This window comes from Symsagittifera roscoffensis, chromosome 7, assembly GCF_963678635.1.
Source record: "Symsagittifera roscoffensis chromosome 7, txSymRosc1.1, whole genome shotgun sequence".
NCBI lineage: Eukaryota > Metazoa > Xenacoelomorpha > Acoela > Convolutidae > Symsagittifera > Symsagittifera roscoffensis.
Window position 1 is genome coordinate 32,856,646 of NC_087068.1, and position 24,028 is coordinate 32,880,673.

Sequence of the window (24,028 nt, forward strand, 5' to 3'; positions counted from 1 at the left end):
CTCTTTCACATGTGTCTATCTTCTTCCGTACTGAGCATGGTCTTAGTCATTTCGTCCAGCTCCGTTCTGGTCTTCTCCAGTTCTTCTTTCGTCCCGTTAAGATCTTGCATGGTTTCGTACGTTTGAACCTCCTCTTCTACTCTCGCCCTCTTTGGTGGCGCAGCTGCTCTCAGTTGTGTACTAGACGAGGCAGCCTCGCTGCTCATTTCCTGATGCATTTTCCTCAGTCCAGGCCTAGGCTTAGCGGGCAGGGCATCTCACCTGAATTGTAGATCCTCGAACTTCCCAATCCAGGCTAATTCGCCAAGTCAATTCCTGAGAGAGCCCCGTTTCTCCACCTCATCACTTTTATGTTCGGGCGGTCTAGTCCTCCTCTTTCTCAAGAGGCTTCCGTCAATAAGACTTCCGTGGGGCGGTCCGCATGCTTATCATGCCCCAAGATGTTTATTAAGGCGGTCAGCAACATGACTACCTCTGGGTCCTCCAGAGCGAAGTCTCGATCCATCAGCCGACGATAGATCGCATCTTCCATTGGTCCCACATATGCCACTGCCAGGTCCCTCAATTCGTCCAAGTTGAAATTGTTCATTTTCTTGCAGGTTTGATTCTATTATCGATTCAATGAATTGAAATCAAGTGAGTAATTAAACGATTAATCAGGATCTAGAAAAGAGGTCACGAAAATAGCATTTGTCAGCTTTACACTAGTTTTATTTTGAAATTTTTTTAAAACAGTCAGATAAAAAGACTTTGATCCTAAAATTTATTAAAATCAATCCGTTTCTAAAGTTTTGGAATTCGACCTAAGAATGGACAGTCCAATCTTTGGATCTATTCCTAAGATCGTCATTCGGTTATTCATGGTCACTAACTCCCTCTTACCCAGGGTCTTAATAACATAACACACAACACAACATAACACACATATCACACACAACAAACATTTAGTATGAGGCCTTCCTTCATGCCACCTAAACTCAGCTTCTACTTTGCAGTCGTCCTCTGTTTGGACTGTACACTGGAACCGAAAGCTTCTTCGCTTCCTTTTCCACAAGGAAGTCTCTCAATCTCGTCAAAGACAAGACTAGGTTCTCCGGGTCCGCGGTCCGCTTCTCCGTCGCCCTCGTCACCAAAAAGCGTAAGTACTTTCCCGGTATCTGTGACGTCTCCGGAGGCAAAGCTGCTACGCCTCCTATTTCTGGTCTTTGCTTCCAAAGGAATTCTATGCTTTTATATTCCCTCTTAAAATCTGCTGCTAACGCTGTCTTAAAACTCATGTCTGCTGTGATTGCTATCGCACATGTTCTATTTGTGAGTATGAAAACGCTATCTGTCAAAATTATGCTACTTGAGTATTCATTTGGTAAGTTAAAGTATGACTCAACTACCCTCCCTATGTCCGGTTTCTTAGGGTCCTCGCCTGTTTCTTCTTCTAGATCACCTGTCTCTCTTGCTATTCCTAATTTTTTTATTAATAAATTTTCAATGTGGGTATGTTCTATCCCCATTCCCCGGACAAAAATATCCATCGACGTCCCCGTCGATCGCATACCGGATATCAAGTCGAGGTTGGAAGCCGGAATGGGTAATTGCCCTTCCTGGGCAGCCCAGAAAGGATCATCTTTTTCGGTTTTTATGTATTTCATGCTACCACGATCTACATCTTGAATTGTGCCACTGCTCTCCTTTGGATCCGACGTCATTTTGTTCAGCCATTCCAAGATACGCAGATTCGTCAACTCTTGTTCGTATGATTGCTGTTGCTCGTCGTCGAGTTCTACCTCGGGTTTCGACGGGTCCCCGATCCATTCCTGATCGTAGTCATCAACTATGTCGATGTCTTGCGACACGGTTATCGAGTTTAGATGTTCCGTTATCCGATTGAAATGTCATCGGAAACCCTCTATCGAGTTTAGCTGTTCCGTTATCTGATTGAAATGTCATCGGACAACCATGTCTCGCTATCCACGTATTGATTAGGTGATCGCACGTATCTTCTGCTGAGGCAGTTATGCAGGGCACGGCCTCTGCAAACTTCGTGAAGTGATCTATCATGACCAAGACTTGATTGTAATCACTGTCTGTCATGCATATCGTTTGGTGGTCAAGGACAGGATTTGTCTTCTTCTCTTCTCTTGCAAGCCACGATACCGTCCTTGTTCAGATATAACTTTCCCTCTTTCTGCATAAAGTACTGTCTCAGAATACGGTAACTGTCTTCCTCCAGGTCACCTTTGTCCGGAGCACCGTTTTTGATCCACTTTTTCAAGTTGCTTGTCATGCGGTCATTTCTCTGCGCTCCTAGTAGGTCCGAGAGTCTGTATCTCGCCTTCAAGTACGTCTTGATGACCCTCATCTCACAATTCAGCTCATTGGGCTGATGCGTGTCTTCTTTCATCTTAACGCACCAAATCTTCGCCAACGGCTGTGTTTCCTGTTTGAACGGTTGAAGATCAGTCCTGACTACCTCTTTTTGCGGCAGCAAGCTTATCGAGCGTTTCGATACTGCTTTTTTATCAAGATCATCTGCTGCGTTGTCAAAGACTCTTTCACCTGGTATGAGGTAGCGATCACTGTCAGGGTCTTGATATACCTCCCTATCCAGATCCCTTGCTCGAGTTTCCACCAATAAAGTGTGGATCGCTAGCTCTGACATGTCTGATCCTGATCTCGAGTTGCTGTCTGAATAGGTGTCGATTCCTGATATCCGGGATTTGTCATCTATTGAAGAGTCTGCGATGGAGCCTGTTCCCTCTCCTGGGTCAGTTCTGTGCGTTCTGCTCAACCACCTGAACTCCCCGGACAAAATTTTATCCTCCAGGTCCTGTTCTTCATCAGGAATTTTCTCTTCTACATCAGACTCCCCGGACCAACTTTCTTGTCTCGGATTTTGATCCTGAACTCGCCCTCTCTCTTCACCGTCCGTCTCCCGGACAAATTTCCTTGCTCCAGGCTTCGAATAACTTCCTCACCTTCCTTCTGCTGGCCATCAAAGGTAACAGTTTTTTTTTGTGTGTCGTTCCCCTGTTCTTTCCGTTTGTATGAAGTACATGTTAAAACTTCTCGGGGTATTGAGGATACTAGTTGCTGAACTATTGTCCTACAATCCCTCTCATTATCTTTGTGTTGTCGTCCTGACGGCATGATCTTCACCTTCTCACTGACTGTCAGTGATGCCATAGCTGCTGCCTACTCGGGGTTATCTCTGGTCACTTCTCTCTCTAACAATCAACCCAGCATCCGCATTAATTGCGGTGTGACCTGCACCGTTTTATCCAATAATGAGAGGCTGTTTATGTTCATGCCAGAGGGTTCCTGCTGGACCATGTTTGAGCGCAGCAACAGATCCAAGGGCAGCGGGTCCTTCTTGGATAGAATCTTTATCTCGGCCTTTTTCTTCACAGGTAACTCAGGATGTCCTGGAATTGGATGTCCAGACTTGTCCAACCATCTCGTCAAGGGAAGCGCTCCATAGGTTTGTCCAGAAACGAGAACCCTTCCTTGATTTCTGCCTGATTGGCTTGCTTCTGTTCCAATCTTTCATAGAACTCGGTCTTCTTGCTAAGGCTGTCAGCATTCTGGTGTTTGTCACGCATCCTGTGCTCGTTTATCATGTGATAGCCATCTAATCTTACTACCCATCTACCAATATAACTCTGATCCATCGAGTATGTCTTCAGCCAGGATAACGCTCTGTTGTCCACGCGTAACTTAAAAGAAAACGCTCCCCAAGTTTGCGCGGTTTTTTTCACGAATGTGACTACTGCAAACATTTCTCCTTTCGGTGCACCATATTTCATCTCAGTGTCACTTAACACCTTACTGCCATATGCAATGGGACGGAGAACTGTTCTTCCATTCCATTCCTGCTCCTGATGCAGTATTCCTGAGATTGCTACCACTGATGCGTCTGTGTCAAGAACATATATGCTTAGCACTGGGGCTTCGCACAGTTCCCGCTTTATTTTCTCGAGGGCAACTTGTGCTTCTTCGTTCCATTCGAACATCTTTCCTTTGTTGCGCATCAGCCTCTGCATGGGATACACCTTGTCTGAATATCCTTTTATGAACTCGCGGTAATAATTGGCAAACCCTAGGAAGCTCATGAAATGTGCGTCCGTTCTGAGAGCCTTCCATATCAACACAGCCTCTACTGCTTCCGGGTCCGGCCTCACGCCATGCCTGTCCACCATTCTTCCTAGATACTTGATTGAATCCCTAAGGATTTCAGATTTCGATGGTTTGCATTTCAAGCCTGCTTTTTTCATGCATCCAAAGACCTCATCGAGCCAATCAATGTGATCTTCCAGGGTTGGTGTTGCTATGACCACGTCATCCACGTAATACATCACAAGATTCCCATACTTCTTCGTCACTCTGGTCAAAGCCTGAGCCATCAGTCTTTGAAAAGTGGCCATTGCGTTTCACAAGCAGAAGGGCATCCTCTTCCACTGGTACAAACCCAATTCACATGCGAGTCCGGTCTTCTCCTTAGCCTTCTTCCGCAGAGAGACCAGCCAGAAGGCATAACCCAAATCCAGTGTGGTGAAGAATTTGGCATCACCAAGTTAAGAGAGGCTCTCATCTATCCGCGGTATCGGGTACACATCTTTTATTGTCACCGCATTTAAATGGCGGAAGTCACAACAAAACCTAAGCTGCCCCCTTTCTTTTTCGCCATGATTACCCCTGCAAGGCCATGGCATTTTTAAGGGTTTTATCATGTCGTTTTCGAGCAACATTTCTATTTCCGCTCGGCACGCTTCCGATTTATGTGGCGTCAGTCGTCTTGCGCCTTCCCTGTGGGGGACGGCTCCTTCCTCTAATTCGATTTCGTGTTCGAAGAAGTTACAGCAACCAGTATCCACCTTATGTTTTGAAAATACATCCGCGTTCCGATTTAAAACCGCCCGCAATGATTCAAAATCTCCCTCGCCTATACTGCCTTTTAAGTGTTCTATTTCTGGCAAAACCGTTTTGTCAGATTCTAGTTTATATGACGAGAGGCGTTCCGGAAAATTCGAGCAGCTCGACAAACCTACATCCGTTTCGGATTTCATTGAAAACTGTTTATGAATAGATTTAAATTCATTAATTCTTTTCAAAATTATATCTTTATTGGCATGATTAGGACAGTCTTTCACACTATGTTTCTTCAAGTTTTGTGTCTCTTCATAGTCGGTACTCATCAGCAAAGCGTAACCGGCAACGCTGGATTGAAACCGTGGTGTCCAGTGGGTTCAATAACACACTGACACACAGTCCGTTTCGAGTTACCGAGAAGCTCCGGCCTAAAATCACTGAACTTTGACTATTTGGGTTTGGTACCAAACAAACCTGTTTACTATCGCTTCACGAATTCAAAATCCTCATTCTAAAAATTGCAACCACAGCCTGTCCCGGCTGTAGTTTTACCTTTCTATCTAAAAAGAAAGGTAGAAGCCGGAGAACAGTTGTGGTCGAAGCCGGAGAACAGTAACGTGTTTGTAGACCCGATGTTAGGAAAACCACCAAACGAACTGGCTTTGGCAGAGACGGTGAAAAGCATGTAGAGCTTTGTTTAGACGCTGGCCAGTCGTTTTAGAACCTAGCTTTATTTTCCGTCGATATGTACTTCCGGGCAAATGTTACATAAATGTTTTTATGGCCAGGAGCTTGTTTACTATCACTTAACGAAGCCAAATTTGAATTCTAGTGTTGTAACTTCAGTTATCATGATAATTTCTGAAAGTTTTGTGATTAATGTTGAGGAAAAATAAGTTAAGTTACATCGAAGTAACAGTAGACTCGTAGCCTCATATCAGGTCAGTTGTTTTATAAGAATTTTTTAAAATTGTTAATTCAAACGTTTTCGCACATTTTGTGCATCGTCAGGATATAAAATTTTTTTATTTACAATAAAATGATCAAAGATCATGTATGAAATTCAAAAAGAACATGTTAGAAATTTTTAACCAATCACATTCTTACATCTGTTATTACGTAATCATTATTTCATCGATTATGACAATTTCCATACTTTTTTGTTACTTGAGTCATAATTTTTCGATTTGATGTTTTACCCAAACTGACATGTCATTTTATTTTTTCAAAAATTGCAATTTTTAGTCATGTTTAAACATGTACTATAAATTTAATGTCAGCTCCCTGCTCCTGAACTCCTCGCGCGTGTTAATTCTGGGGCGTTCTTTCCAAATATGTAAGGCCTCCAGAGTGAGGAGTTTCTGTATGTTACTTGATTGATCTATAATCTCAGACTTAAGCTCAGCGCTCTTACCATCCCTGTCACATTCTCTCAAATGCTGCCCTACTGGCGAATCTTCCTTGTGATGCTCATCAATCCGCGTGGTCAAATGCCGGACCGTTTGTCCAACATAGGTGGAATTAAATCCACTACATGTGAGCTTGTAGACCACTCTGGATTTCAAATCTTTCGCAAAGGGAGATTTAAGGGACGGTAGGCAAGTCTTGAGCTTTCTCGTAGTAAATATCACTTGGGCTCCGGCGTTTTGACGCAGTTTGGCAGCAAACCACTCCGATGCATTACCCCGGTATTGTAATGTTATAATGGGTGCACTGACCTTTAAAGGATCTTCCTTGACTGATGTTACCGTTGTTCGTGTGTCAGTTTTTCGGTCGATGATCTTATTCAACGTTCTTAATACGACACCATCTGACCCTTTTTCAGGGTATTGATTATCCACCCATTGTTCTTTATTAATCTTCATTGCCTTCTCAAAGTTTTCCCATGTTGATGTACTTCTAAAAATCCGATGAACAGTACCCTCAACTACATTGCGTTTATATTGCAATGGAGCGCAGCTTCTGAAGTTAAGGATAGTCCCAGTATCCGTTGGTTTTTGATACCATCCACATGTTACCTTTTTTCGTGAGTCCACATTAATGTTCAAATCTAGAAAGGCTCAGTCTCCGTTCGAATCCGGATTTTCGATAGTGAATTGTAAGTTGGGGTGGAGCTCATTAGCTGCTTTTAACACTATATCTGGATCCCCCTTTACCGTCCTCACTATATCATCTACATATCTTAGGAACGCTTTGACATTTTCTGTTGGTTTTTCTTGATCTCGCTGCTCTTTACATCTCTTACAATACCAAACCATTTCTGAGATTTGCTCATATTCTTTGTCGGATACATTACTACACTTTAAATGGTTACCAATTTAAACAAGCTTCGCATTCGATCCCCTTACTTCTGTATGTTACCCTCCGCTCGCAATCAGGGCATAGGCCATTCCGGTTTTCATTTAGCTGTGTCAACGCAGGTACTTCCTTCATTAATGCATATTCGTACTCCTTTAGCCATAAATTGGCAAGAATGACAGCAAGGGATGCACCCATTGCCAACCCATCTTTTTGTACGTACCATAAACCATTGCATTTGAAGTGCACCTTACTTACAGCCATGTTCAACAATTTCTTCATAGTTTCGCGTGCCAGTTTAGGAGGACTAGTTTGTTCGTACAGTTTCCTCAGTGCTATATCTATTGCCTCCTTTAGTGGGACATTAGTGTACAAACTTTTGACATCCAGGGAGATAATACTCTCATTATAGTCTAGATCTATGTTCTCTAGAATCTCCCGAGCCATTTGTGTGTTTGTCTCAATGTTTGCCCCCTCGCTCAATGTTGTCAAAAAATTTGGCCAAAGTTTTATTTAGATGTTCATATGAGCTCCCTGGCAGTGACAGTACGGGACGGAGAGGGGTTCCTTTCTTATGTACTTTAGCCAATCCATATAATCGAGCTGGCTGCCCTCCCGTGGACCTAAGCCTACTATACAGTGCCTCGTCGATCTCATCTTTCTTTTCCATGGCCAACAGTTCTTTGTTGATGTCTTTCTCAATTTTCATAACAACACTCTCAGTTAAACCTGGTTTTTCGCTAAATTGTTCCGATTGCAGCAGCTCAGTTAGTTTAGCCTCATATGTCGTTTTCTTCATTACACAGAAGCCAACACCTTTATCGAATGGGACTGCCAAGAGACCATTGTCCTTCAAATACTTCCTGGCTTTCTCAATCCCTCTATCCGACGGTGTTTGCCGCACACGTTTAGCGTATGATATTTTACTACTATCCACGTTATACTTCACTCTTTCATATTTAGAAAGTTCCGAGGATTTTGACTGGATAATGTGATGAAGGGACTTCTGACTGTAACCTCGGTTACTAAGGTACTTTCGACCTGATTATTTTCAGAAAAAATTAAAAAGAGAAAAATTCTTCAGGTAAAAGTTTGGTATCAGCTGGTTGACGAAATTTGTGATACTCGCCGAAAGATATTGAAAATTCATATCTTTGCCAACATGAACAAGTTCTCAAATGATGGATCTTTCCTCGAGAAATTTAAAGAAATGAATGGCGCTGTGTCGGAGAACAAGCCAAAAACAAATGTGGAAGTTAATCAGCGTGGTGGAAATTCTAAGAATTCCTTGAGTCGAGCTTTCAAACAGATGAGCCAAGATAAAATTTTGAGCAAGCCTAAGCTAGTTTTTGATGATGTGGATCGTCCTGTGACATCTTTGTCAGAGGCAGATTTCAATGCAAAGGAAGAGTTTAACGAGTATGATGCTACGCTGCCCGATGTTTATGTGGAACCAGTTACAGCGAAAACTCACGTTGTCATCGATAAACTAATAGAATCAATTCTAGAGTTCGGCGATGACATGGAACGGATAATTTTCAATGATCAGAAAGATGATCCTGAATTTTGGTTTCTTCACGACAAGAAATCACAAACGTACAAGCATTTCCAAAAAAAGCTTGCAGATGAGCGTGAAAAAATGAAAACTAAGAAATCAGCACTATTGAGAAAAGAAAATGAAGTGAAACATACTACCAGCATTAAGGCAGAAGTTCCTACTATAAATATAGATACGCTCGATGTACCTGTGATCGACAGTGTGTTTACACCAGAAACCGCTACAAATAAGTCTAAATGGGAAGACGAGCAATCTCACGAAAAGTCGAGGAAACGGAAAAGCAGATGGGGACCAGAGAGCAGTTCTAGTCTACAGCTAGCCGGCGATAATGGTCAGGGCTGATTAAAAGTGTAATATTGACTTCGCACTTGAAATAAACGGAGCTCATTTTCACTGAGTTTTAGGAAAGGTAGTTGCTCTGAATGATGATGATTTTGACATGCTCATTGCAATGGAGGAATTGAAGAGAGCCGAGCAGGAGGCAAAGCAGAAAAAACTGGCCTGGTCTTTGGCTCAGGGTGTTTCCTATAACAGCGATGAAGAGGATGTTGAGGCAAATGGAGGTATGTTTTGGTTTTAGTTCTGGTTTCTTTGTTGGTTTTTTCGTTTCACGCGAATAAAATCTCTCTCTCTCTCTCTCTCTCTCTCTCTCTTGTCAAAGTTTTCTGCGTCCAATTGCAGTATCTGTGTTCAGCATGAATTCTAGTAGCCCTTGCATCATAGCACTAATAGAATTTTTCATGGTTAGTGGCAAAATTAGAGCAAATAAACTGTGCACGACTTCAAGTATTCGTTGCTGATTCCCACATTTGTTGTTTGTTTTTATTCGGTGTTCGTTGTTTTGTTTTGTATTCGGTGTTTGTTGTGTATTCGGTAATTTTTAGATTTGCATAATTTTTTTGTTATTTGTAGGAGTATGTGATGATTTTTGGACGCGACTTGGCAAATCGGTTGATGATTTTTTTCACTCGAAAAAACTTTTTCTTGAACTTTCCTCGGTGAACGACAAGGAAGCGGGTCTGATCTAGACAGTAAAGGATATAACGAACAGAACAAACAAAATGATGAAAGTAATCTGTGTCTTAAATTACGCTTGTAGTTAGCAAGCGTTGTGAAATCGGAATATAGACTTTTTACTTTTTTCGGGTTAACAACTTGTTTAACAGAATCACTTGGTATCTTGGTTCATAATAAGTTCAAATGTCTAAGCATCTTTGGCACTCTCAGTCTGAAGGTAACGAATATGCCTTGGACGGCGAAGGTGCCGCAAAGGTTGCAAAAAAATCGGTTGATCTTTTGTCTGCTTTTTTTGTCGGCTCAGTTGCCGTATGCAGTTTTCATATGTAGTTGTTTCCTATGTTTTCATTAATTTCTGCAATTTTCAAATCTACTAGCCTTCACTGCGCATTTTTTCTTTGGTTCTTTTTGCTTAAAAAATCTCACAATAGTTTTTATAAGGCAATTTTTTTTATTTTGAACTATAATTTGGCATTTTTTTTTATTTTGGCTTGATAATTTTTTTTTTGAATTTTCATTAAATGCCGAATGTCGAATATATGTCTGGACGTGTTTTCCATGTTGAAATAGAACATCTTTCCAGACAACATCTTGAAGTTTTTAAATTGTAGTTTCATCGAAAACTTTCTCATTTTCTTTTGGAATTAGTGGCTCTCCTTTTCTTTCCTTTCTGCTATCTTGCAATGTTGTTTTTGTGGTATCGAAAGTGATGCAAAGCTCTGCTTCGCCTCTGTGTATATTTAAATGAGGGCTTTGCTATCTTGCCACGTTTAACCTTTTTCAACCTATTATGTTTGCATTTTTAACGAAAGGTTTTTTTTTTAACATTTAAGCTATATCGTATAATGCCATGGCTAAGAATTTATTTGGATTTTCTAGTTTGAAATCAGTGTTTTTTCCTAAATTTAAAATTAGCAACCCAATAGTGGGATGATGTCAGGGCTTCCCCCGGAGTTGCGAATTTGGCCTCCAATTATGAATTCCCAAATGCTTTTTAGCGTATAAGATACGACAATTTTCAGAAAACTCAATTTAAAAATCACTTTATTTGATATTCCCAACACTGTCAGGGTACTCTCAATCATAGCGAGTCCTGCCTCCAATTATGTCTATCGAATCCTTGAAATTTTCTCTGCATGATTTTATTTATGAATTTGCTCTCAATTTTCAGAAAACTTAGGTTTAAGAAAGTTAAAAAGATTCGAAATTCTAAACCCTGTACTTGAGTACTGTGAGATTTATATCAGGATTTTCAAATATCGCGTGCAAATCCGACTGCTCAATTGCTTTTAATTTCCGAGACGTGACGTTTTCTATGTAATTTTAAAGATTTTCAAGAACTTAGATATAGGAAAATTTCAGAAAATTTGATGATTTTTGCTCTATAGTGAGGCGCTGTCAGGGTACTCTCGGGGTTGCCAATCTTGTATTTTAATTTTAACTGCTCAATTATTTGTAGTTTTCAAGATGTGACGTTTTTCATGATTTTATCCAAATTTTCCGAAAACCTAGATATGAAAAAATCAAACATTTGAAGTTCTCAAACCTGTAGTTAGGTACTGTAAAGGTATTCTCAGGCGTTGCAAATCTTGCGTCCATATGCGACTGGTCAAATTCTTTTTTTTACTTCCTCAAAAGTTTTCATGAAACTTACCTACAAAAAACTTCACTAAGTTTGAAATTTCCAACCGTATAGTGAGGCAACCTTATTGTAAGGGTACTCTCAGGCGTTGCAAATCTCGCCTCTTAAAATGAATACTCAAGTCGTTTCAGTTTCCCAAGTATGACGTTTTTATGATTTTTTTTCGGAAACTTAGTATGAAAAATTCTCGAACTTGAAATGCTCAAACTTTCGTGGGGTGCTTTCAGCTCACTCTTAGTGGTTGCAACTTTGGCATCCAGTTTTCTCCAAAGTCTCTGTTAGTTTTCGAGACATGACGTTGTTTTTGATTTTTTTTAAGAATTGAATTAAAAGACTTATAAATTTTGAAATTAGCAGCCTTGTTTTTGGTTGCTGTCATAATACACTAAAGGATGTAGATCTTGTTTCCATTATTGTCATCCAGTTTTCTCACAAAGTCTCTAAGTCTGTTATTTTTCGAGACATGACGTTTTTTTTAAAGAATTGAATTAGACTTATAAATTTTGAAATTAGCAACCTTGTTATTGGGTGCTGTCAGAGTACACTAACGGCTGTAGCTCTTGTTTCCAATATATGCAGTTTTCATAAGCTCAAAAATTCGAAGCACCGGAAGTGCGCTATACGCTGGTATTATTTAATTGATGGAAACATTTTTAGCCTTGTTTTGGAAGTCCCAATGTTCAAATGTTTAAGAATTATATGATCTCTACATGCTTTTAGCTACAGTCTATATTAATATAGCCATGCTGTGAAAATAGTTTTAAGAGCTACTGCCGCGTGATGTTTAGGTCGGAGGTTTGGTTACGGCAGATCTTAAGTTTTTCAAAGCTTGTTCTTGCCGTTTTCCTGCTAACTGCTAATGTTCGCGAAGTGCAGCTTCTCTCCTGTGTCAAAAGATGGTTTCAATCATGAAAGAGTCCTAGATTTTGTTTGTCATCTGTTTTTTATTTGAAATTTGCTTTAAAATTCTTTGGCTATGTTCGTTTTTTGCCCAGAAAAAGCCATTGAGATTATTAGCCAATTCAGAGTGCTTGTTCACTCTTAGTGTTGAAAATGTATCAATGATAAAAAAAGATTTTTGAAGTGCAAATTTTTCGGTGAAGGTTTAGTAGTTTTTGGTCAGCTTCTTACAGTTATATACACTTTTCTTAGTGTCTCTTGGCTATGCTTGGTTGAATGGAATGATTGGGATAACTTTGGGTGATTGCCTGTTTCTCCGGAGTAGTTCTCAGTTTGATGCATATTACAGGAACGAAGGAGCACGTTGAACGGAAGCAGGAAATGGAGCGGACAGAATTGAAGGCGAAGGAAGTGACTGAGTTGAACGAGGGACGAACATTCATTGGCGACTTCATTCCGAACGAGGAATTGCTCAAGTTCAATGCGCAAGTGGCCAAGGCTAAAGGTCTCCCTATGACACCTGAGATGGCTGCTGCTTTGAGCGACACATCCAACTTCGCAGATCATAAGTTGAAACAAGATAATATTGGCTTCAAGATGTTGCAGAAGGCGGGCTGGAGCGAGGGCAGTGGATTGGGCACTGCAGCTCAGGGTGTGACTGCCCCAGTAGATGTGAATCCGAATGCAGGAGGCACTATGGGTCTGGGAATGTCCCAACAACTGCACCAAGTTTCATCTAATGACGATGACGTGGACATTTTTCGTAAAAGTAATATAACCTTGAGCTTTCCTTAGTGTTTTGAACAGCTGAGCAATATGTTGCAAATAGCGCAAAAAACGTGATGGACTTGAACTGGATTGTTTCAGAAATGGATCTTAATAAGATTTCCCTGCGAAATAAAAAAAAACGATTTTTCGTTGTCGAGGTCATTGGGACGTTTCCAGTTGTACTTTGGCTATGTTTACTCTAGTGAGCTTTGTGTATTAGCATGACTCTACTTTTTTTCCAGCATAACTCGCAAATAAAAATGCTCATTTGGTGACAATGTTGCCATAATCACGATGTGTAGCATTCGAAGTTTCGTAGCATCTGTTCTCTGCTTTATTTGTGGCTAGTGTTTGCCTATCGCGTAGCGACCGTGGCACATATGGATGGACTTGAGTCTACTTATCTAATGGCCGGAGGCTCAACGTCGCACTTAGTTTAATTTATTTTTGGCGGCGTTTTTGCTGCATAGCATTGGCTCAATATTAGCATATATTGCTGCATCATTTGGTGGCTCGTTTTAACAAACTTTCTAGGGACTATGGCGCAGATGCGGAAAAGTGAGACTCCAAATCTCAAGGTTGAATGGTCGAATCCGGCATAGCAAAAGTTTTACTAATTTGAGGCTTATTTCTACTTTCTTATTTCAATTTATAGAGCGGCTTAATGTCGTTTTTTTTCTAGCGCAGCTTGCCTTTGTCGAATTTTTCTTTCTGATTTTTGTAATCAGCATGGTCGGAACGTTTTGGTCTACTTGGACCGCAACGGACTATCCTCGTTCTTTTTAATACAAAATGCCGTTTGAAAAACTATATGCCTTAGAAGCTTAGTTTCTCGTCTAGAATGTAATGGCTCTAACATTAATCATTTGATTTTTCAAACGAGGTGTAGAGTATGTTATTACGAAGTTTTTTTTCTAACCTAAGTCTCAAATGATTTAGAGGCGTTTTTGGTATATTTCAATTTAATCATGTTTAAGTCTATTTAAGCATAAGCAATTCAATAGCATGCTGCTTTGTTTTCGGCTAGTGTTAGGTCCTGTTTGACAAAAACAGTTTTTCTGAAAATGTTTGGAATTTTTTGTTTTTTTTTGTTGGTAATTTTGCGACGCTGTCAAAAAATTTTGCGCTATTTGCACTACTATTGTTTTTCAGAAAATGGTACCCGTGGAAACACCGGCTGCTCTTCTATGTACTTGCTTATTTCGCTTGTCTCTTTTCATTTTACCCCACGTTATTCGGCTTGCGAAAGTTTCAGTAGGGGGAGGTTTGACCTACCTATTTGTTTTAAGTTTTTTCATTTCCCAAATATGAAATGCAGAAATCTGAGATCAAGGTTTCAATCCAAAGAAAAATCATGAGAATCTTCAATTCTCGAGTGGCTACTCCGTTAGTTCGGTAGAAAAAGTAATGGCCTCAAATAAGCCAGTTTTTATCGGAGATTAACAGTTTGAACGAAAGAAAAAATTTTTTTTTGGGCAATTTTCCCCCGCGCAAGCGCCTATGCCCTACGTTTTGAAAAAAATGGCCTTAGAAACTGTCAATTTTTGAATTTTTTGTCCGTTTTTTGGAATCTTATTTAAAAAAAAAATTTAGTCTGTTGATTCTAAGGTTGATGGTTCATTCAAACTAAAGTGACCCGTAAGTTTTCCATGCGCAATATGTTTTACTCTTTTTATTTGTAGAAAAGCTCGCTTCGGAAAAATCCAATTTTTTAAAAAGTTTTACCGGTTTTTAAGAACTTTCATCACTGTTCCCGAAAACTGCTAGCTAAATGTAATATCGAAGCTTCAATTCAAAGATCAGGGTGTGGACTTCTTCCCTGCAGAAGAGACTGTTCCCATGCTTTAGTAGAGAAATGTTTTTGGACTTAGGAAGTTTTTGATAGTTTTTTTTGGAATCGTTTTCCTCTTTTTTTATAAACTTGAAAAAGTAAGAAATAGTTTTCTCCTTTAAATAAGTGGCTAATCCCCTACTTAAGCTGATAGATCACTAGGCTTTTGCGAAAATTCTATTTTTTGAAATTTTGAAAATTGCGCATTTCATTAGCGACAGAATATGATTAAATTTTTTGAAACAGATACATCCAGCATTTGCTGGCGCACTAGTTAATTTCGTGGCCGTGACGCAGGTGCGAGGACGAGAGACTTCTAATCAGCAGGTTGGAGATTCAAATCCGGAACATTGAAATATTAGATATTTGATATTAGTTTATATCAAATTACTAATATTTCAATGTTCCTGCTTTATTGGTGGCTATTGTTAGTAAATTATGAGCGGCTGTGGAGCAGATTTGAGATCGTGATACTCCTAGTCTCCTTATTTTTTCTCAAGGTTTACTTTCGTAAAATCTTTTCCCTATTTCGCTTTCTTTTGCCTGTTTAGAGCTCTTTCTTACATTTTACCCGCTTGTGTTTGCGAAGCGGAGCTTTGCCTCTGGATAATTTTTGTCCGCATGAAAATGACGAACCTAATGTTCGTTACAAAATAACGAGTGGATTTGAGTTCTCTTTGGCTAGGTTCTCCTTTATTTTGTCAACTTGCTTGCTAGTGTTTTTAACAAAATCAAAAGATTTTTCTCAAGTCCTATCTTTCGCTGGAATTGATGAAATTATTAAAGAGATTTGATGAAATTGTTAATGCTCGAAGTGACTGTCACTCATTTAGGTCTATTTTGAATTTTTTTTGTTAGTTTTTCTTTCAGGGTAAAGTCTGTGCATCTGTGATAGCAAGTGTCGTGAATTTGTTTTTTTTAGCAGTCGATGAACGTAGTTTAGACTCTTATATAGGTCGTTTCGATATTTTTTTTATCAGGAAAAGTTTTAAAAATTATTAAGGCTGAATTTTACCTTTTCGTGGTTTGACTTTTGACCTCGTTTCAAATTCGTTTCATTTCCTTTGATAAAAGGAAGGCAAAATCCACTATCGAACAGTGAGAGTATAAAGGTCACGAAAAACGTGATCGACTTCAAATTTTGAAAATGGAATTTAGCGAAATAAAAGCTTCATCCATTAATCCAGTTTTCTCAAACTTGGTTAATTTTATCAAAAAAGTGTCAGTCGTAGTTTTCTAAATTCTACTTTTTTTGAAATTCGAAAGATGATATTTTGAAAAAAAAACAAGTGTGTTGGCTATACTTTTTTAAGGATTGGTAAACGTAGTCAAGACTCTTTTATAGGTCGTGATGATTGTTTTCTTTTTTTTTCGGGAAAAGTCTAGTTTCAAGCTCACATTTGTTTTTTTTTGCGGTTCGACTTTTGATTTATTTTCAAGTTGAGTTAAAAGGAATGCAAACTCTACTATCGCACGACAAAGTTAAAGGTCATGAACAACGGTATCGATTTCTAGTTTCAACACGGAATAAAAAGGTATCTATTGATCCAGTTTTCTCTAAGTGGGATAACTTAAATAAGCAAAAGTCAGTCGTAAACATTTCTAAAATTTTAAAAAGCTCTCACGTGATATAATTTATTCTATGAAAAGCGAAAGATAAAAATGTTAAAAACGTTTTTATTTGGTTTTCTTCTTCTTTTACACTTTTTAAATCTTTTGTTGGCTATGTTTGTAATTGTTTTTGTCGGCATTTTTCCGAATTGTTGGCTCTCATTTTTTCTTGTCTGCTAGCACGCAATGCTATGTTTGTGGTATCGGAAGCTGTTCGAAGCTATGCTTCGCCTCTGTGTATGAAATTTCGATATAATGCAACTAACAGTATTCAAGATTATTTTATCTTGCATTTTTTTGCCGCGAAGCCGTTTTGCTTTATGCTCAGAAATCATTTAAGTCAATGATTAAAATAAGGCCCTTAAGTCAAGGATACAGGCAATCAGTAAATGACTTTGTTTTATTTTGAGATCATTAGACAATCTCATTTGATTTGTGTTCAGGAATGATGATGGCATACAAGTATCGACCAAACCCGATGAATAACCCAAGGAGGCCGTACTATTGAAATATTTAGCTGTTTAGTTCAAAACTTAATATTAAATATTCAGCGATGCAATATATTGAAGTTATGTTTGATGTCAATGATTTCTGAATAATTGTGTAAATTTCTCAACACTTTTTTCGGGTGAGGAATCAATCATTGAGGTGCAGTAGGTTGAGAGAAAAATGGTTAGCAAATCTAAATTATTTTCAGATAGGTTTTTATCATGGCTCACAACGCTCGGATTGGAAATGGCAACTCTTTGGAAGACGAAATGTCCAAGTTTGAACAAGAACTGTCTATGGCTTCTTATCAATTAGGCCCACAGTTCATGCCTAGAGCAGGAGTGGGATCGGCGCTTGCATTCAGACCCCAAGTTCTCATCCGACCACAAGCAATGCCTCTAGCGCCACCCCCGCGGCCCCCTTCTTTCTGCTTTGCCCTGACTGCTCCCGCTCAACCACATTCACATTCAAGCTTGGCTTCTAACTTCATACCTCCTAAACCTATGCAGATGCAGTCTCAACCCGAAGTGCTTGCCACAGGTAATGCAACATCCAATGCTCACATGCAGCAGCATGTCTTTCATACAACGGCCGACAAGTTTGAACCTAGTAACCTTGTTATTGAATCTAGACCGAGCATATACAAAACGCCGAAGCAGCCCAACTATAACCCTGTCACACGTCCTGGACCAGTTCCTATTGCTCCGCAAATCAAAAATCCACAGCCTGTATCGCTGCCACCAGCTCTGGCGGAGTCCCTCAACGCACCTGTGAATAACATGGGATCTGCAGGTGGTTTTGCAACTTCAGCTGTCGCAAAAAACTCACAAGCCTCAAGCTCAGCTCAAAAACAGAAAATTGGTGCTACAAAACCGAAAAAGTTTGTAAGAGCGGCAGGCGGCGAAACATGGGAAGACATGTCATTACATGACTGGGATCCAAATGACTTTCGTGTGTTCTGTGGTGATCTGGGCAATGAGGTGAGCGATGATCATTTACGAAGAGCTTTTTCTCAGTACCCTTCTCTGCAGCGGGTGAAAGTGGTGAGAGATAAGCGTACAAATAAAACGAAAGGCTACGGCTTCCTCAGTTTCTCGGATTCTGCCGATTACGTGCGTGCAATGAAGGAGATGAATGGAAAGTATGTCGGCAACAGGCCCATTAAACTGAGAAAGAGCAGTTGGCAGGAGAGAGACATTCACCAAGTGCGCAAGAAAGAAAAACTCAAAAAGAAACTAGGACTACGCTAGAAGCAGAGCCAATTTACTTGTTTTCAGGCACTACTAGTATGTGCCATCTCATCCAATGAACCACATGCAGTGACTTCCCTATTATATTTTGAATGGTATATAATTTTTGTTGTTGCTGATTAAGAGTAATAGACACAGTGAAGACTCTTATATAGATCTTGGTGATCTTTTTTCAGGAAAAAGTCTCAAAATTTTTTAATTTTTGTTTTTCTCGGTTTCTTTTAATTTCAGTTCGTTTCCATTCTTAAAAGGAAGGAAAACTCCACTATCCAAAAGGCAAAGTGTAAAGGTTATGAAAGACGTGATCGAATTCTAGTTTCGAAAAGTGATTTTAATGTTTTCGCAGCGGAATTAAAAATTGAGCTGGTTTTCTCGAATTGGGTTAATTTTAACAATTTTTTTTTTCACGGAAATTCGAAGGTTTTTTTCCTATTTTCTTGCGTTCATTACTTTTTTCGAACTTTTTGTTGGCTACGTATTGATATTTCAAATTTATTTTTTCATATTGTCTTATCAATCACCGTGGGGCGCAGATAAATTGATTTTGAGTGAAGAGTTGTCAAATGAAATCTTTGACACGTTCGTTAGCTGCTCACTTTTTGATAGCAAGATATCTTCTTACATAGGCTATGAAGCTGCTATTTTATTTTATTTTTTCAGTCAAAATGGCCGAAACAAAGTTTCAAGCTTGTTTTTCTCTCAAATGGGCTTCACTTTAACGTAGCATCGCTTGTTGTTCCGACCACGGTACTGAAAATTACTGGAAAGAATCATAGAGCAGGTTTTGTTTTCCCCCAATATTGACTATTTCAAAGAAAACTCGTAGGGGGTAAACTGTTGTGTTAAGATGATGATTATTGTTATTTTGAGTTCGGCATGTAATACCCGAGACTTGGGTCCCAATTCTCGACTTCTGTGAGTTCTGGTTCAAATTCTCCAAGTATCACTGACAAGTTCGTAATAGTTTTGTTGGAGATGATATCAAATGTATCTGATTTGCCTTGGCTTCAGTTCAATTCTTCGAGGTTACTTCCTGCCTCTGTTTTTCTGTCTGTTTACAAGTGCTGATGTCTGAACAAAAAACTCTGCTGGAAAATTTTCTTAACTGGAAGGAAATAGTCAAAACTCAAACAGTCACTGGATATCAAATCTCTAGATGTGTTACTGAATCAGACATATTTGCTTATATAGTCGTAAAAGTCATTAATTATTTTCGAGAGAAGGAGTTCCTGCAATTGCATATATAAGGAGAAGGCAAATAAAAAAAAATCCCATAAGGTTGCCTTTGTAGCCCTTATATCCAGCTGCCCAGTTCAAAACACACTTTTGCAAGTTTTCAAGGACGTTAAGGTGTGAGATATTTGCCGACCAACACTGACTGCTGTGTATTAAGATTGGCAATATAATTCATTTGTTTAATTGATTCTTCGGAACTTTTGACAGAAGGGGACTTTCGTTATGGCTACGTTTTGATCTTTCAAATTTACTTTTTCATATATTGGGGACTCTCAAATGGGCTTCACTTTAACGTAGCATCGCTTGTTGTTCCGACCACGGTACTGAAAATTACTGGAAAGAATCATAGAGCAGGTTTTGTTTTCCCCCAATATTGACTATTTCAAAGAAAACTCGTAGGGGGTAAACTGTTGTTAAGATGATGATTATTGTTATTTTGAGTTCGGCATGTAATACCCGAGACTTGGGTCCCAATTCTCGACTTCTGTGAGTTCTGGTTCAAATTCTCCAAGTATCACTGACAAGTTCGTAATAGTTTTGTTGGAGATGATATCAAATGTATCTGATTTGCCTTGGCTTCAGTTCAATTCTTCGAGGTTACTTCCTGCCTCTGTTTTTCTGTCTGTTTACAAGTGCTGATGTCTGAACAAAAAACTCTGCTGGAAAATTTTCTTAACTGGAAGGAAATAGTCAAAACTCAAACAGTCACTGGATATCAAATCTCTAGATGTGTTACTGAATCAGACATATTTGCTTATATAGTCGTAAAAGTCATTAATTATTTTCGAGAGAAGGAGTTCCTGCAATTGCATATATAAGGAGAAGGCAAATAAAAAAAAATCCCATAAGGTTGCCTTTGTAGCCCTTATATCCAGCTGCCCAGTTCAAAACACGCTTTTGCAAGTTTTCAAGGACGTTAAGGTGTGAGATATTTGCCGACCAACACTGACTGCTGTGTATTAAGATTGGCAATATAATTCATTTGTTTAATTGATTCTTCGGAACTTTTGACAGAAGGGGACTTTCGTTATGGCTACGTTTTGATCTTTCAAATTTACTTTTTCATATATTGTTATCAATAAAAGTGGGGCGCGGATAAATTGATTTTGAGTCGGCTACGTTTTGATATTTCAAATTTGCTTTTCATTTATTCTTATCAATCACAGTGGCGCGCGGAAAAATTGATTTTGAGTGAAGAGTTGTTAAATGAAATCTTGGACACGTTCGTCAGCTGCACACTTTTTTTGATAGCAAGATATCTTCTCACATAGGCATTTTGGTGAAGAAGTGGAAGTTTACTTTCTGAGCTATGAAGCTGCTATTTTATTTTTTACTTTTTTAGTCAAAATGGCCGAAACAAAGTTTCAAGCGTGTTTTTCTCTCATATGGGCTTCACTTTAACATAGCAACGCTTGTTGTTCCGACCACGTTACTGAAAATTACTGGAAAGAATCATAGAGCAGGTTTTGTTTCCCCCAATATTGACTATTTCAAAGAAAACTCGTAGGGGGTAAACTGTTGTATTAAGATGATGATTATTATTATTTTGAATTCGGCTTATATTACCCGAGACTTGGGTCCCAATTCTTGACTTATGAGAGTTCTAGTTCAAATTCTCCAAGTATCACTGACAAGTTCGTTATACTTTTGATGGAGATGATATCACATGTATCTGATTTGCCTGGGCTTCAGTTCAGTTCTTCGAGGTTACTTACTGCCTCTGTTTTTCTGTCTGTTTACAAGTGCTGATGTCTGAACAAAAAACTCTGCTGGAAAATTTTCTCAACTGGAAGGAAATAGTCAAAACTCGAAAAGTCACTGGATATCAAATCTCTAGATGTGTTACTGAATCAGACATATTTGCTTATATAGTCGTAAAAGTCATTAATTATTTTCGAGAGAAGGAGTTCCTGCAATTGCATATATAAGGAGAAGGCAAATAAAAAAAATCCCATAAGGTTGCCTTTGTAGCCCTTATATCCAGCTGCCCAGTTCAAAACACGCTTTTGCAAGTTTTCAAGGACGTTAAGGTGTGAGATATTTGCCGACCAACACTGACTGCTGTGTATTAAGATTGGCAATATAATTCATTTGTTTAATTGATTCTTCGGAATTTTTGACAGAAGGGGACTTTCGTTTTGGCTACGTTTTGATCTTTCAAATTACTTTTTCATATATTGTTATCAATCAAAGTGGGGCGCGGATAAATTGATTTTGAGTCGGCTACGTTTTGATATTTCAAATTTGCTTTTCATTGATTCTTATCAATCACAGTGGCGCGCGGAAAAATTGATTTTGAGTGAAGAGTTGTTAAATGAAATCTTGGACACGTTCGTCAGCTGCACACTTTTTTTGATAGCAAGATATCTTCTCACATAGGCATTTTGGTGAAGAAGTGGAAGTTTACTTTCTGAGCTATGAAGCTGCTATTTTATTTTTTACTTTTTTAGTCAAAATGGCCGAAACAAAGTTTCAATCGTGTTTTTCTCTCATATGGGCTTCACTTTAACATAGCAACGCTTGTTGTTCCGACCACGTTACTGAAAATTACTGGAAAGAATCATAGAGCAGGTTTTGTTTCCCCCAATATTGACTATTTCAAAGAAAACTCGTAGGGGGTAAACTGTTGTATTAAGATGATGATTATTATTATTTTGAATTCGGCTTATATTACCCGAGACTTGGGTCCCAATTCTTGACTTATGAGAGTTCTGGTTCAAATTCTCCAAGTATCACTGACAAGTTCGTTATAGTTTTGATGGAGATGATATCACATGTATCTGATTTGCCTGGGCTTCAGTTCAGTTCTTCGAGGTTACTTACTGCCTCTGTTTTTCTGTCTGTTTACAAGTGCTGATGTCTGAACAGAAAACTCTGCTGGAAAATTTTCTCAACTGGAAGGAAATAGTCAAAACTCGAAAAGTCACTGGATATCAAATCTCTAGATGTGTTACTGAATCAGACATATTTGCTTATATAGTCGTAAAAGTCATTAATTATTTTCGAGAGAAGGAGTTCCTGCAATTGCATATATAAGGAGAAGGCAAATAAAAAAAATCCCATAAGGTTGCCTTTGTAGCCCTTATATCCAGCTGCCCAGTTCAAAACACGCTTTTGCAAGTTTTCAAGGACGTTAAGGTGTGAGATATTTGCCGACCAACACTGACTGCTGTGTATTAAGATTGGCAATATAATTCATTTGTTTAATTGATTCTTCGGAACTTTTGACAGAAGGGGACTTTCGTTTTGGCTACGTTTTGATCTTTCAAATTACTTTTTCATATATTGTTATCAATCAAAGTGGGGCGCGGATAAATTGATTTTGAGTCTGCTACGTTTTGATATTTCAAATTTGCTTTTCATTGATTCTTATCAATCACAGTGGCGCGCGGAAAAATTGATTTTGACTGAAGAGTTGTCAAATGAAATCTTTGACACGTTCGTTAGCTGCTCACTTTTTGATAGCAAGATATCTTCTTACATAGGCTATGAAGCTGCTATTTTATTTTATTTTTTCAGTCAAAATGGCCGAAACAAAGTTTCAAGCTTGTTTTTCTCTCAAATGGGCTTCACTTTAACGTAGCATCGCTTGCTGTTCCGACCACGGTACTGAAAATTACTGGAAAGAATCATAGAGCAGGTTTTGTTTTCCCCCAATATTGACTATTTCAAAGAAAACTCGTAGGGGGTAAACTGTTGTGTTAAGATGATGATTATTGTTATTTTGAGTTCGGCATGTAATACCCGAGACTTGGGTCCCAATTCTCGACTTCTGTGAGTTCTGGTTCAAATTCTCCAAGTATCACTGACAAGTTCGTAATAGTTTTGTTGGAGATGATATCAAATGTTTCTGATTTGCCTTGGCTTCAGTTCAATTCTTCGAGGTTACTTACTACCTCTGTTTGTCTGTCCGTTTACTAGTGCTGATGTCTGAACAAAAAAAACTCTGCTGGAAAATTTTCTTAACTGGAAGGGAATAGTCAAAACTCGAACAGTCACTGGATATCAAATCTCTAGATGTGTTACTGAATCAGACATATTTGCTTATATAGTCGTGAAAGTCATTAATTATTTTCGAGAGAAGGAGTTCCTGCAATTGCATATATAAGGAGAAGGCAAATAAAAAAAATCCCATAAGGTTGCCTTTGTAGCCCTTATATCCAGCTGCCCAGTTCAAAACACGCTTTTGCAAGTTTTCAAGGACGTTAAGGTGTGAGATATTTGCCGACCAACACTGACTGCTGTGTATTAAGATTGGCAATATAATTCATTTGTTTAATTGATTCTTCGGAACTTTTGACAGAAGGGGACTTTCGTTTTGGCTACGTTTTGATCTTTCAAATTACTTTTTCATATATTGTTATCAATCAAAGTGGGGCGCGGATAAATTGATTTTGAGTCGGCTACGTTTTGATATTTCAAATTTGCTTTTCATTGATTCTTATCAATCACAGTGGCGCGCGGAAAATTTGATTTTGACTGAAGAGTTGTCAAATGAAATCTTTGACACGTTCGTTAGCTGCTCACTTTTTGATAGCAAGATATCTTCTTACATAGGCTATGAA

General features: G+C 38.8%; 3 protein-coding genes across 3 annotated transcripts in view; all 3 read left to right on the forward strand.

Moving 5' to 3' along the window:
- LOC134851827 (cilia- and flagella-associated protein 298-A-like) overlaps positions 1-24,028 on the forward strand; it is a 107,938-nt gene that overhangs the window by 35,955 nt on the left and 47,955 nt on the right. The window lies entirely within an intron of this gene.
- On the forward strand, positions 8,215-17,096 carry LOC134851823 (SURP and G-patch domain-containing protein 1-like). Its single transcript, XM_063868076.1, has 4 exons — positions 8,215-9,050; positions 9,124-9,282; positions 12,628-13,047; positions 16,932-17,096. The coding sequence occupies exons 1-4, from the start codon at positions 8,324-8,326 to the stop codon at positions 16,994-16,996; spliced, it is 1,371 nt and encodes a 456-aa protein (XP_063724146.1). The 5' UTR covers positions 8,215-8,323; the 3' UTR covers positions 16,997-17,096.
- Positions 17,185-18,381, forward strand: LOC134851826 (RNA-binding protein 42-like). The gene has a single exon (XM_063868080.1). It carries the CDS (start codon positions 17,199-17,201, stop codon positions 18,225-18,227), a length of 1,029 nt encoding a protein of 342 aa, XP_063724150.1. The 5' UTR covers positions 17,185-17,198; the 3' UTR covers positions 18,228-18,381.

Bases quoted from the DNA above. Each gene is read 5' to 3' on its own strand.
- LOC134851823 (XM_063868076.1), top strand. From the start codon at position 8,324: ATGAACAAGTTCTCAAATGATGGATCTTTCCTCGAGAAATTTAAAGAA. The intron at 9,051-9,123 runs GTCAGGGCTGAT...ACTGAGTTTTAG, and splicing joins ACAGCTAGCCGGCGATAATG to GAAAGGTAGTTGCTCTGAAT. The intron at 13,048-16,931 runs GTAATATAACCT...ATTTGTGTTCAG, and splicing joins CGTGGACATTTTTCGTAAAA to GAATGATGATGGCATACAAG.
- LOC134851826 (XM_063868080.1), top strand. From the start codon at position 17,199: ATGGCTCACAACGCTCGGATTGGAAATGGCAACTCTTTGGAAGACGAA.